The 12,759-nt window shown below is 46.0% G+C and overlaps 1 protein-coding gene across 2 annotated transcripts in view; it reads left to right on the forward strand.

The window, feature by feature from the left end:
- tnksa (tankyrase, TRF1-interacting ankyrin-related ADP-ribose polymerase a) overlaps positions 1 to 9,914 on the forward strand; it is a 111,782-nt gene extending 101,868 nt beyond the window's left edge. For both annotated transcript variants that reach the window (XM_036528289.1, XM_036528290.1), the window contains 10 exons: positions 6 to 194; positions 1,334 to 1,571; positions 3,177 to 3,259; positions 5,881 to 6,001; positions 6,155 to 6,252; positions 6,525 to 6,599; positions 6,974 to 7,079; positions 7,695 to 7,881; positions 8,272 to 8,428; positions 9,601 to 9,914. In XM_036528289.1, the coding sequence (XP_036384182.1) occupies positions 6 to 194; positions 1,334 to 1,571; positions 3,177 to 3,259; positions 5,881 to 6,001; positions 6,155 to 6,252; positions 6,525 to 6,599; positions 6,974 to 7,079; positions 7,695 to 7,881; positions 8,272 to 8,428; positions 9,601 to 9,687 (1,341 nt within the window). In that variant the 3' untranslated portion in view covers positions 9,688 to 9,914. The remainder of the gene's footprint in view (positions 1 to 5; positions 195 to 1,333; positions 1,572 to 3,176; positions 3,260 to 5,880; positions 6,002 to 6,154; positions 6,253 to 6,524; positions 6,600 to 6,973; positions 7,080 to 7,694; positions 7,882 to 8,271; positions 8,429 to 9,600) is intronic.
- The last annotated feature ends 2,845 nt before the right edge of the window (positions 9,915 to 12,759 follow it).

Genomic DNA, 12,759 nt, shown 5'->3' on the forward strand with positions numbered 1-12,759 from the left:
CCCAGCACGTGGACATCGCCGCTCTCCTAATAAAGTACAGCACCTGTGTCAACGCCACGGACAAGTGGGCCTTCACCCCGCTCCACGAGGCGGCGCAGAAGGGCCGCACCCAGCTGTGCGCCCTGCTGCTGGCCCACGGAGCCGACCCCACCATGAAGAACCAGGAGGGCCAGACGCCGCTCGACCTGGCCACGGTATGCACACCTGCGCACAAAGCAGCCGTGATACACGCACCCGCTCCCCCAGACCTCGCGTCCACCTCGGCACAGCGCTTACGCTCTCACACAGACCCGTAAAACGAGGCATCCTCTCTACCAAGCTGGGATACATACATACACACACGCAGCCTTCGGACTCACTCCTACTGGCCACGGTGTTCACACCCACCCACAAGAGAGTTCTCACAACCACACCCTCACGTAAGACAGCTATGATACATGCACAGACTGCCTGTGGTTTTCACACTTACACAGAGCCTCAGCACAAGACTGACAGCATGCCCATAGACCTCACATTTTGACTTGGACACAGCATGTGCATCAGTGTGTACACTCATATGCAGCACCCGATCCTGGCACAGTACTCATGCCTTTAACCTTGCCAGGATGCATACAGACAGAAGGAGACTGCTGAAACAAAGCCCTCTATCACCCTCCATCGCATTACAATCTGACAACTTCATATACATGAATTTAAAGAAGTTATTGAAAGAAAAAAGTTGATGCAAAGAGAGGCGAGTATTCCTTCCCTCAGCAAAAGCTGACTGGCTCACAAATGCTCCCCTCTGATAGCATTTGAAAACAGAAGACTGAGAAGAGAATGCCACTTGATTTAACCTCTCACTTGTGCCTCACTGACAGCAGCTGAAAATGGTGTGACAGGTGCAGGTAAGATAGGCCGTTTGTTACAGCGCAGGCCTGAAGTGACCTCTCCTCGTTGTCCCCAGAATCTGGCTAATGCCTGTGTGGATGTCGAGATCAGCATTTGACTCAGCTCTGTCTCGGACGGCTGTGTTTGTAGGTGAGAAAGGAGCAGAGGATGAGAAAGGGAGAGGTATTTGAGAGCTTGGCCAGGGCAGTGCAGCGGATAGCGCGACGGTGTCAGAGACGGAGAGAGCCCCCGCTGTGCACTCAGCGGATGTTACGGGATGTCAGTGAGCGCCTCGGCAGCGTGACACGAGGCACAGCTTTGCCTCACAGCTCCACCCGCCCTACTTTGTTACATGTCCTTACACAACCCTCAGACCTCTCTATTGGACACTCAGACGTGTCTGAACTGAGCCCCCTGCCCCCAGTCTCAAAGAGTCCAACATGTCTCGTCTTCTCCGTCTCAGGCTGATGACATCAGAACCCTGCTGATCGACGCCATGCCCCCCGATGCCCTGCCCAGCTGTTTCAAGCCCCAGGCCACGGTGGTCAGCGCATCAGTCATCTCACCCGCCTCCACGCCCTCCTGCCTGTCTGCGGCCAGCAGCATCGACAACCTGGCCGGACCCCTGGCCGAGCTGACCACGTCAGGGGCCTCAGGGCCGGCCGACGGAGCCACGGGATCAGAGAGGAAGGAGGGAGAGAGTGAGTCAAAGCCTCCGCCGTTGTCCCTCTGGCTAGGGGTCAAACCCAAATCCAGGGAAATTAATGCAGAGAATTCAGAACTCTCGATGAAGTCTTCAAGGAGTGCACGAGGAATTGAAGCTCAAATTGATCTGAGTGAGCAGAGAATGGCAAAGCAATTGACCTCCCAAACTAAGAGAGAGAGTGAGGCCAGAACAGCTTGTCAAATGATCAATACCTCGATTAAGAAGTCTGCTTCAAAGAGAAAAACAAAAAGGAGAGAGGTGACAATTTGAGAAAATGGCAAAGTTTAGGTGTGAAAGCCAGGCTTGAAATATCAGTGAGCACAGTCATTCAGCGAAGTGTGCTTATTGATGTTTTTCTCTTTTTTTTTTTTTTTTTTAAATAGCCACTTTGTTAACAATCAAGCACGAAAAAGCAGCTGATTAATCTGTTCCAGTTGGCAACTATTGCCATTTCTCTTAATTGTATTTTGTGGAAGAGTCCTCTTTCTTGACGTCAGGAAGTTAAGCGGCGGGCATTTGCGCACATCCACTGATTATACCTTCAAGTACATAGATTCGCTCTTAATTTGCTTTAGTTAATGACATAAAGATCAGTTAATGTGCAAAGGTTCACAGGTTGAATGTTCTTTTTACTCATGCAAAATGCAGTTGCACACTGATTTCTGGTCTTTTTGATTATTACATTGACTCCACTCTGTCAAACTCTGTTTCATCGTTGATGTCATGACATGGATAAAAAGACTGCCACCACCTGATATACAATGAAGAAAAATGCAATTGCAGTGGCCATGGATCATTAAGATAATAGGCACCTTTGTTAAACAAGCAGAACACACAAAAACAAGGATGAGAGAGTTGACATTCAGAGGTAATGATGTGTTTAGAAAGGTAGAGCAGATTGTCATCAGACTAAGGTCGTGAGTGTGAACACGCAGTTGAATGTGTGCTGTTCCTGAACAAAATTTAAGCTTGTTTTGAAGTCGTCATTAGACATTATTATCTGGTATTATCCTTTCATCTGATTTTCACTGTTGGACTTTTATCACCTTGACACAGAATAAGCTTGTGATGGATATTTAAATTCAGCTAGGTTTGTTTAGATTGGATTTCCTTTTATTTTTCCCCAAATATCAAAATACATCTTTGCATTTTATTTGGTTGACTGGATGAAGGTTTATCATACACACTGTTTTTTAATCACTTGAGCTAGCAAAATGACGCAAGGGCTGCCCCAATTAGAAATCGTGTCATTTACTTTATTTTGAATTTTTATGATAAAATGGCCCATGCAAATACATCAGAGCTTGATCTTGTTTATCCAGTGCTGTTAGTGGTGTGTGTGTGTGTGTATGTGGGTGTGTGTGTGTTATGACAGTGCGCTGAAACATGGTCGCAGTGTCAATTTATAATTTTTTTTTTGTTGTGTTGGAACAACAAGGGCAAATCTTTGATACTCTGACAGCTTTGAAAGCAGGCTTCCTGGGGACAAGATTAGAAGTGTTGTTTTCAGTACAAAGAAGAGGAAAGTCAAAATTGACCATTGGAAATGTCCTTTGTTGTTGTGGATGTCTGAGGGATTACTTTGTTCTCTTTTCTGTAGTAGCGATTCTGGACATGAACATCAGTCAGTTCCTCAAGAGTCTGGGACTGGAACACCTGCGGGACATTTTTGAGAGGGAGCAGGTCAGTATACTCACTATCTCTCAATATACCTTCCATATCTCCACAGTAGCTCAGGTAATATGCCCTCCGTATCTGAAGTATGTGTCTCGCAATACCTTCCAAATCAGAACAGTACCTCACATGATGTTCGGATGTCTGAACAGCATCTGTTCTAGTGTCACCTGGGTTACCTCAACAGTGACTCAAAAAGTATGTCTTCCCTTTGTGAAGCATATTTCACATAATATACCTCCATATTTGCCTGGTTTTCTTGTAGTTTCTTGTAGTTCTTGTAGTTTCACTACATCTGAATAGTATCTCTGTGTTTTATTATACTATTCACACCTGAACATTGTGTTTCTTTGTGAAAACTGCCTCTCTCACTAAATAGGCTCCTTGTTTTTCTGCTGAATGCTTCTCAATAACAGCATCTCGCGTCTCACCTTAACAGTGCGCCTCTCGATATTACCCTACTTCTTATCTTAATGGGCAGATCGTTTTCAGTCCGGCTTCATCCGTCATAGCCAGGCACAATCGAATGACACCCAACACAATTCTCGGGGGCCCGGAACAATGATTAATCATCTCCTGCTCCGCGCTGCGGAATACCTGCAGCAGAAGTGAGGATGGCGACCCCGGGACCCACGTTGTGATTAATATTGCCGAGACGTGGTGTCACCCCGGTGTGCTGTTCTCTATCTTGCGCTCCTTCTCCGCCACTTTTTCAATCCGGAGCGGCCCGCAAAGACAGGCTCAGGACACAGCCGTCACACTGGCACACTCCGGATGCTCATTTGCACATAGATGAACAGGACAGATCCCCGCAGCTCAAGGCCTGCGGGGCAGGAAAAGTTCCCAACAAGTTGGCGCGACATAGCCCTACTTGGGGCCCACATACGGATGAAAGCTCGTCCACCCCTCCAAATCCGTGATACTCAGCCCAGGTTGTGTGGGGGGGGGGGGTTTAGCCTCACTTCATTTTTGATTGTTCAAAACGCGATCGATCCGTAATTTTCAAGTCACAAATTCATGCAAGGGTCACATTTTTTCCATTACTTCCATCATATTATTGGTTTGACAGCTGCTGAAATTGCCATAAAAAATATTGCTCCTCATTTCCACTGGTTGGAGTTATGGAAGCACTCTGCGGTCAGACTGAGCTTGGGCCTGACTCCTGGCTTTCCCCTGCTCCCCCTTGCAGTTTTTCAGTTGATCACTCCTCAATCCCTCAGCGTCTCTCTGTGGGCTTACTGTTCCCACTGGCATGTTGCTCCCTTCCAACACTTTTCTGTCCCTTCATTAGGACTCTGGCCTGTGTGCAAGGGCACGTCCGATGAGCAGCTACCGCACCACGCCACTTTCATTTATCAGTGTGCTTCTTCACATGTCCAGCTATGACAGAGTGAGGGCCCCCCCCCCACCCCCCATTCCATAAAGGAGTCTATTAGTCTCGACACACAGCGAAAATAGCTTTTGATCCACCGCTGCCAACCACGGTGAGTAATGAGCGCGGCGATTGCATTTGAGCCGCCGTCACACATAGAAAGCGCCAGCCGCACGGTGCCGGGAGGAGGGGGGGGGGGGGGGGGGGGGAGAAGCCGGGGCCGACAGCACCTGTGCTAATGGCCAGTGGCAGGCCCATCATGGGCCTGATGCATGGCCAATAAACGGGCCGCTGAAATCGGGGTCGCGTCTGCGTGTCGAAGATGAGGGCTGACAGGGGGGCGAGCGGCGGGAATGAGGATAATTAAGGGCGGTGGCTGTCAGGGCCTCACTCCAGGCGTTACGCTCTCGCGGACCCCGAGCAGAACGCACGCCACCGTCCGCAAGCGCCACAGACACTCGTCTGTGCGGGGACGCGTCGGAGCAAAAACGGGGAACTTCCTTCACAGTGATCCGAGAGCGTATTCTTAGTCACAGGCTTTAATCGCCTCATCCACTCTCCGAAACAAAAAGGAGATCTGGCGAGTGGGCGGCTTTTTTCCATGCCCGGCAGGCAGTTGAGAGCCCTCTCCCACACACCCACAGCACGCGCTCATCACTTTGAGAGCACACTGGGGCTAATTTGAGACCCGAGTCATTAGACTCCTGGCCTTCTCCCAGAGAGGTGTATGCGCACATTCATCTTCCAGTGTCTTCTAGGCAGTACGTACCATGACCCACACTCCTTGCTGCTTTCTTGTTAATAAATGAATACTGTGCAGCTGTAGAATATGAGGAGACAAAATTCTGACAGTTGCCTGTTGTATTCATCCCAAAGCACACAAAAACGTGTGGGGAGAGGAACCGTAGAACTGCGGTCGTCAAGCTGCAGCATCTTTGGTGGATTTATTGGAGGATTGTAAATGGAACATTGCCACCTACTGCAAAGAGTGCAGAATGCTTTCTGCCTACATTATGCTTACTACAGTATTTTGTTGCAAATCTGTCTTGTCTGGTGAATGGCAAACAATTACCTTCAGCTTTTACTATAACCCAAGTATTCTTAGTGTTACAGCAAACGGAGATGCAATCAATGACCGTGGGGACGTATGAAGGTCCCTTAGTTAGTCAGGTGCGCTTGCCCTGTCCTCTCATTGGCTGTGTTCTGGAGTGTCTGTTACTGGCCCTGCTCTGATTGGCTGTGCTCTGCTCTGTCTCAGATAACGCTGGATGTGCTGGCAGATATGGGACACGAGGAGCTGAAGGAGATTGGCATTAATGCCTATGGCCACCGCCACAAGCTGATCAAAGGCATCGAGAGGCTGCTGGGAGGCCAACAAGGTAATGGTCAGAGGTTTTACTAATGTTACTGACATGAGCGAATTCAAGGTCCCTCTATGACCAGCTAAACTTCTGGGCTACTGAATTAGAGAAGGCATCAGAATGCCTTGGACTCCACAGTAACCCACAGGTCCGCCTTTTTGCCCATTTCAGGTGCCAACCCTTACCTGACATTCCACTGTGCCAGCCAGGGCACGGTGCTCATCGACCTGGCACCCGACGACAAGGAGTTCCAGTCCGTGGAGGAGGAGGTGTGTGGAGCCATCTGTGTGTTTTCCGCTTCGTTAGAGATAAAGCTGTTCGCTTCATGTCATCTTAAGGTGCTGAACAGAGGTCCTCAGTCATGTTTGTTTGGCTTCTGATTGGATCCCATCATATGGCCCGTGTAACCTTCTCTTATGGTCGGGATGCAGGAACACAGTGCAGCACCCCATAAACAGCCACTGTCAGATGAGCCGTGCTCGTTTACTGAGTGTGTGCAGTAGTGTCTCCTGACTGACCTCAGGTCACTTTCCCGTTGCAGCTGCAGAGCACCATCCGAGAGCACAGAGACGGGGGAAACGCAGGGGGGGTGTTCAACCGGTACAACATCCTGAAAGTGAGCATGTCCCTGTACAGCACAACATCAGCCTGGCCCTGCAGGGTCTCAAACTTTCTGTAACTCTGTTAACATTGATGGCTGTTCTTGGGGGTGGGGATGGGGGAGGGGGCTCTGTAAATGGGATTTGATAGTGATACCAAAGGTTTCCTTGTTGCCATAGAAAGTGTTTGGTTTTCAAATGCCTACTGACATCTTTCAGAGTACTCGACAGCTCCATTCAGGTATATTTAATGGAAACAGATAAGTGTTTATTACAGTTTTCAAAGAAGAGCCTTCAGTGCACTTGAGTGGTTTTATTTTCCTATCAGAATACCGATAGCGGTGTTCAGCATTGTGATTCTCTAGCCCTGCTCTTCCTCCTGTCCCTGCAGATTCAGAAGGTGGTCAATAAGAAGCTGAGAGAGAGATACGCTCACCGACAAAAGGAGATTGCAGATGAGAACCACAACCACCACAACGAGCGCATGCTCTTCCATGGTGAGAACTGCGCCCCACAACCGGGTTGCTCATTTGGAGGGGATTACATTTTTTTTTGTTTCTTTGTGTATATTTTTTCACTGGTCCAAGAGTCCATGGCTGTGTTAACAGTACGCAGTTTTAGTAGTTTTATTTTGCCTCAATAAATGTTCCTTGCTCCTGTGTCAGATTGGTAGTTTTAATGTAAATGTCAAGTTGAAATTGTGGAGTATACCTTGGTTATTTCTGTGAGGGCCACACAGCTTCTCTTTAAAAATCTTTAAAGCACCCTCCAGAGATTACCCCATTTTCTCAAGTAGATTTTCAGGCCTGATTTTTTTTTTTGGTAGGAGTGGGGAACTCGCAAGAGCGAAAATGTCAGTCAAAAATGACTGGGTAATTAATCAATTCTTATCCCCAAAGTAAGCACAAAATTACCTAGATGGGAAAGTGTAGGTAGAGGGGAATTGTGTGTCCTTGGGAAAATTGTACTTGTGCTCTCTTGTTTGTATTACATGTTGACTATGGCATCTTTGCACAGCCTAGGAGCCCTGCTAGACCCCCTGTCATTTTCTTGCCAATTGTTCTTAATGCAAATTTTAAAAATAACAATTTTTTCTGTCCTTTGTCTCTCAGGGTCTCCATTTATAAATGCCATCATCCACAAAGGCTTTGACGAGAGACATGCCTACATTGGGGGAATGTTTGGAGCCGGCATCTACTTCGCCGAGAACTCCTCAAAGAGCAACCAGTATGTGTACGGGATCGGAGGTGGGACAGGGTGCCCCACCCACAAAGACCGGTCCTGTTATATTTGCCATAGGTGAGACTCCACCTCCCCATGTGGTGCCAACCATCAGCACAGCAGACATACAGAGATCAGTGGAACTGGTGAAGACACCACATACATAGGCTACTTACAACCTGTGGGATGAATACAGTATTAAGTAGTAACAATATTAATTTCTGAACTGATACACACTTGCTTGTTTTACTGAAACTAGTGGCTCCAGGTATGAATGAGTGTCTCCATAGTGTCCCCATAGAGTCATGAGCCTGGGATGCCAGACAGGGCTGCAACGAGGGGTTAGCGTAGCGTATTCTGAGAGGTATTACTCAGCATAACACACTGGGGAAGTGTGTGTGCGTGTGCGAGTGTGTGTCTGCATTCTGGCCAGACGGTCACCACAGCGTGGTATCTCGTACGCCACAGGCAGATGCTGTTCTGTCGAGTGACTCTGGGGAAGTCCTTCCTGCAGTTCAGCGCCATGAAGATGGCACACGCACCCCCTGGGCACCACTCCGTCATCGGGCGACCCAGCGTCAACGGCCTGGCCTACGCAGAATACGTCATTTACAGAGGGGAACAGGTGAGCAAGCCCACGGGCTCAGCGGCGTCAGACCAGCTCTGTAGGGCGCAGTGCACCAAGCAGACATAAACCTCTTACATGCTCGAAGTCCACACTGACAAATGATGCTGACAGATTTGATTAAGGGTGCACCAAGCAGATGCCGAGTCCCATTTGGGTTGTAAAGGGGTCCTAACTGTATGTCTGCTTGAATGTAGGAGCAGGCTGGACATTTCAAGCAGAGTGAGCACTTTTAGAGAGCCAGTCTTTCTCGTCATGGTTAATTTGATCAACAGATGTTGCATTCGCAATGTATTGACTCCTGTTCAGATAACCTCCTCCACCTGTATAAACATCACCTTTTTAAACTTGAGTTCGGAATCTCTGCTCTCTCTATAGAGACATAAGTGTTTCCTGAGTGTTCCATTATTTGACAATTTGAAACCAATTGGTTGATAGCATCATTGCAGTTGCCCTAAATTTGTAAACGTAACTGAGTGACTTCAATGTATTTCATTTTGCATGGTGCTCTGTTACAGTCCCACTGTTAGGAAGGGTAGGAAGCTGTATAAAACCATTTTGGTAGATTGATTAAAGGGCAATGCATGCACCTCATTCACAGCTGTGGCCTCACTACACCAAGGGCGTATTTGCTTCTGTGATCTCATTGTGGACTGAAGCTCTTATGTCAAACTTAATGAGTAACCATGGCATAAGCTGTTGTGAGTGCGTAAATTAAATCCACTTGATACACTCCCATCTTATTTATATATATTTGCTTACCACATGCTCTTATCCAGAATTACTTGCATGACTTACATTTTTGGATATTCATTTTGCATTATCCTTTTGTACAGCTGGATATTTACTGAAGCTTGAGTATCTTAAGTAGGCTAAGTACCTTGGTCAGGGTACAGCAGCACCTTAACTTGGAATTAAACCTGCAACCTCAGGGTTCAAACCCCATCTCCATATTATCTATATCTCTGGCATGGAGACCTAGAAGCCCTTGTAGAAACAGAAGATTACTTGGCCAGAACACTTTAATTGGTCCCAAAACTTTGCCCCTACTGTATCCTGCTGTTAAATGGGTTAAGTGAAATGGAAGCTTCAGTGAATGTTTCTGCCAATCTAGCAGGTGATACCAGAGTGCTACAATGTTGTGACTTCCGGTTTTCCCTTTGTCTGTCCAGGCCTACCCTGAGTACCTTATCACATACCAGATTGTGAAACCTGAGAGCACGCCCCAGACCACAACCGGCGCCGAGCAGAAGTCTTAGTCCAGACTGACAGAAAACGGCCCGATCTCGGCCAGCAGAACCGCAGAGACTGTTATTGAACACTTCACACATTCAGGGCCCAACTGGCTATTAAGCTCCTCCTTTGTTTTTATTTAATTTTTTTTATTTTTGATTTTACAACTGTTCAGTTGTAAACCGCAGCCGATTTCTCTTGTTACCATTTTTCATTTTGTTTCAGTTTCTTTTTCTCTCCTTCATGAAAGTGTTTACAAACGTTGCCTTCAAGCGAATTCTGCTGCAAGCCCTTTTTTCACACCCAGTGCCCGAAACGTTTGATAGAATCCGTCTTGCGTTGACAACAGTGGTCTTCAGCGTTTTCGAAAGCGGGAGATAAGTTACAGGGACGGGAGCACAAGCCCTAGCTAGTACTAGCGATGCCTTTAGGGGCTGTAGTGACAGTGACCTGCGACCTCCGACCCCTCCTTGGTCAGCGGTCCCTGGGAACTAGGGCTGAGATTACCTCATACCCTGCTCACCCAATAGGACAGAAGCCCTTTCTGCGGAAGCAGACAGGGGTCATGTGATTTGGATAAGGGTGGGAGTTACTTACAGCACCCAGTACCCTCAGTCACAGTGTGGTCCCATACTGTCAGCTCAATGACACCTTTTTTTGTAATAATCAAAGCCCATAAAAAACCATTACACATTGCATTATTTCTCTTAGATTTGTTCTGTTTTATTCTGATTGGTAAGGATTTTATTTGTTTTGTTTTTAGATGCACTATAAAATGGACCATGTCACAGATCAGACTGTAGGGACCCTAACTTCCGTTTCCCCACCATTTTTTTTCCCTACTTCAGAGGTTGCTCTGGGGGAAGGAATTGTGTAGCATTTTTTTCTTTCTTTCTTTTAGATTTTTATTTTTAATAAGCATTAGAGAGGTTCCCGAGTTGGTGCTGAAGGTAGGAAACTGAAGGAATGTTAAGTGAAAGGAAGAAGGGGGGGAAAAAGACAACACACACACACTACTCTTCACTCATGTTGGGATGCCACAGCCTGCGTCGCTTTTGTCTTATCCGCATAACACTCATGTTTTAGAAGATTTGCACTTTTAAACAGGAAAGATTTAAGTTATTTGAAATTAACTGACAATGACATTATTGAAAAAAAAGATGTCCATTAATGTACAGGTTGTGTAAAGGACAATGCTTTTGTAAAGCTTTTGATGTTGTTTGCTGATGAAGATTGGGTTTTGTTAGTACTGTAAATGAAGTGGGGTTTTCTCTTTGGATCTTTTTATTTTTCCTTTCTGTTTTTGGAGAAGGAATAGCTCAGTTGTCTGTTGCGTTGTTGCGTTTTGAATAAATATTAACTGTAGGAAGAGGTGTCTGTCTTGGTCAGATTGCCACATTTGCTGCATTCATTTCATTTTGTTTTAGTGAAAGTAAAACTTCATAGATGGATCAGATGACTTTGGTCTCACAAATGAAATACTACTGATGCCTCATTGGCTCCTCCTCAGACTTACCTCTTGACTCGGACACCTATACATGCATTGCCATGGGAGCAGGCATTTGTACTCTGTACACTGTTAGAGAGGTTAGCCAGTAGACTGGGAAAAGGAGCACCTGACCAGGGTACCTGACACGAGAACATGAATTATGGGAATAGATTTTGTACTTGATTGGCCCCAAAGCACAGGTAGAGACAGCACTGATCCTGCTCGCCTTCCCTGATTGGCTGGTGTTGAGCCATCTTCAGTTGCGAACGCCCCCACGGTTCCCCCCAGCCCCACTTGTGCTCACTTTTCCCTTGAACCATCAGTGGGTGAAAGGCTCACTTCCAGCTGGCTAACCGAGTTCTCGTTTTCCAGTGGTTTCATTCTCTGTGATGCCGCAACCAAATCCTGCTTCGACTCATGTAACACAACTGATCTGACGACTATCCTAACACTCCTCAACACTGTTAAACCAGTCTTAATAAAGTACACAACACTTCCCATCTGGCTGCTGTCTTCATTTTGTTTCAATGTCAGTAATTAATTAAAGTAATTTTCATACTCTGAGCATCTAGCTTTTGTCCTTAAGAACAACTTTTCAATAATGGGGGTGTGCATATTTAACCTACAACATGAATTTTGTGTGAAAACAACATCAGGAATCCATGTATCTATCAAAGCGTTGTGTTTCCAGTCTTGCCAGTATCGTGGTCAGGCTGTCTCTGGAACAATGCAACCTTCGTTTCTAAAGCTATTAGAATTGCCAATGTCCAGGATCAGAGATGAAAATGTATTTGTCATTTTCTCTTGTGAGGGACCAGAATTGATTTACTGTGAATTGCAGATGATGAATTTCAATAGAGTCACATTGGTCCCTGTAGTCAATTTAGGGAGAGCCTGAGAACTTTCATCAGTGTTGCAATCATGACAGCTATTGAATTTGTTGCACAGGCAACTCTGAATTGTTTGTCCTTTAAAGCCCTCTAACTATGTAGTCCTGTTACATCCATAGTGTGGATACGTGCATAATATCAATCCCTTCAATTATTCTCTCAATTCTCAATCTCTTTTGATCACTATTTGTTCAATATCTATATTTGTTCAGTGTAGAGGTTTAGCGGTTTCTCAGTTTATACTGTGCACTTTCCAAGACAATTTGTTCCTGGTTTACAATGCTGAGTATCACTGATTCTTTGATGTTTTTTTCCTTGTCCTTCCTTTTGTCATCTGTTGTTTCCTGGAGGACGTTTGTTGCAATTAATGGCATGCAAATAATCTGTTCTGCTAAAAAAATAGATTATTTGCATATGAAATCTTTAAAATAACTTCATGGATACGTAGATTTGGGCTGCCACATGTAAGTCCATACACACATGAAGCTGTTGTTGTATTTTTGTGCAATTGCAGAATTTGACACAAGGGGGCAGTGCTACACAAAGAAAATGATAGGGAGGTATACTGTATATTCTGTATAATCAGGGGCAGAACGTGTTCAGAGATAGGACCACACTTGAAATGCTTAAACCCTCATTCATCTTTGCTAATTTTTCATTTGAAGTGCTGATTGAATTCAGGTTCAGAGAATAACCTTCTAGAATATGAATATGAGGAT

Source organism: Megalops cyprinoides, chromosome 5 (assembly GCF_013368585.1).
Source record: "Megalops cyprinoides isolate fMegCyp1 chromosome 5, fMegCyp1.pri, whole genome shotgun sequence".
NCBI lineage: Eukaryota > Metazoa > Chordata > Actinopteri > Elopiformes > Megalopidae > Megalops > Megalops cyprinoides.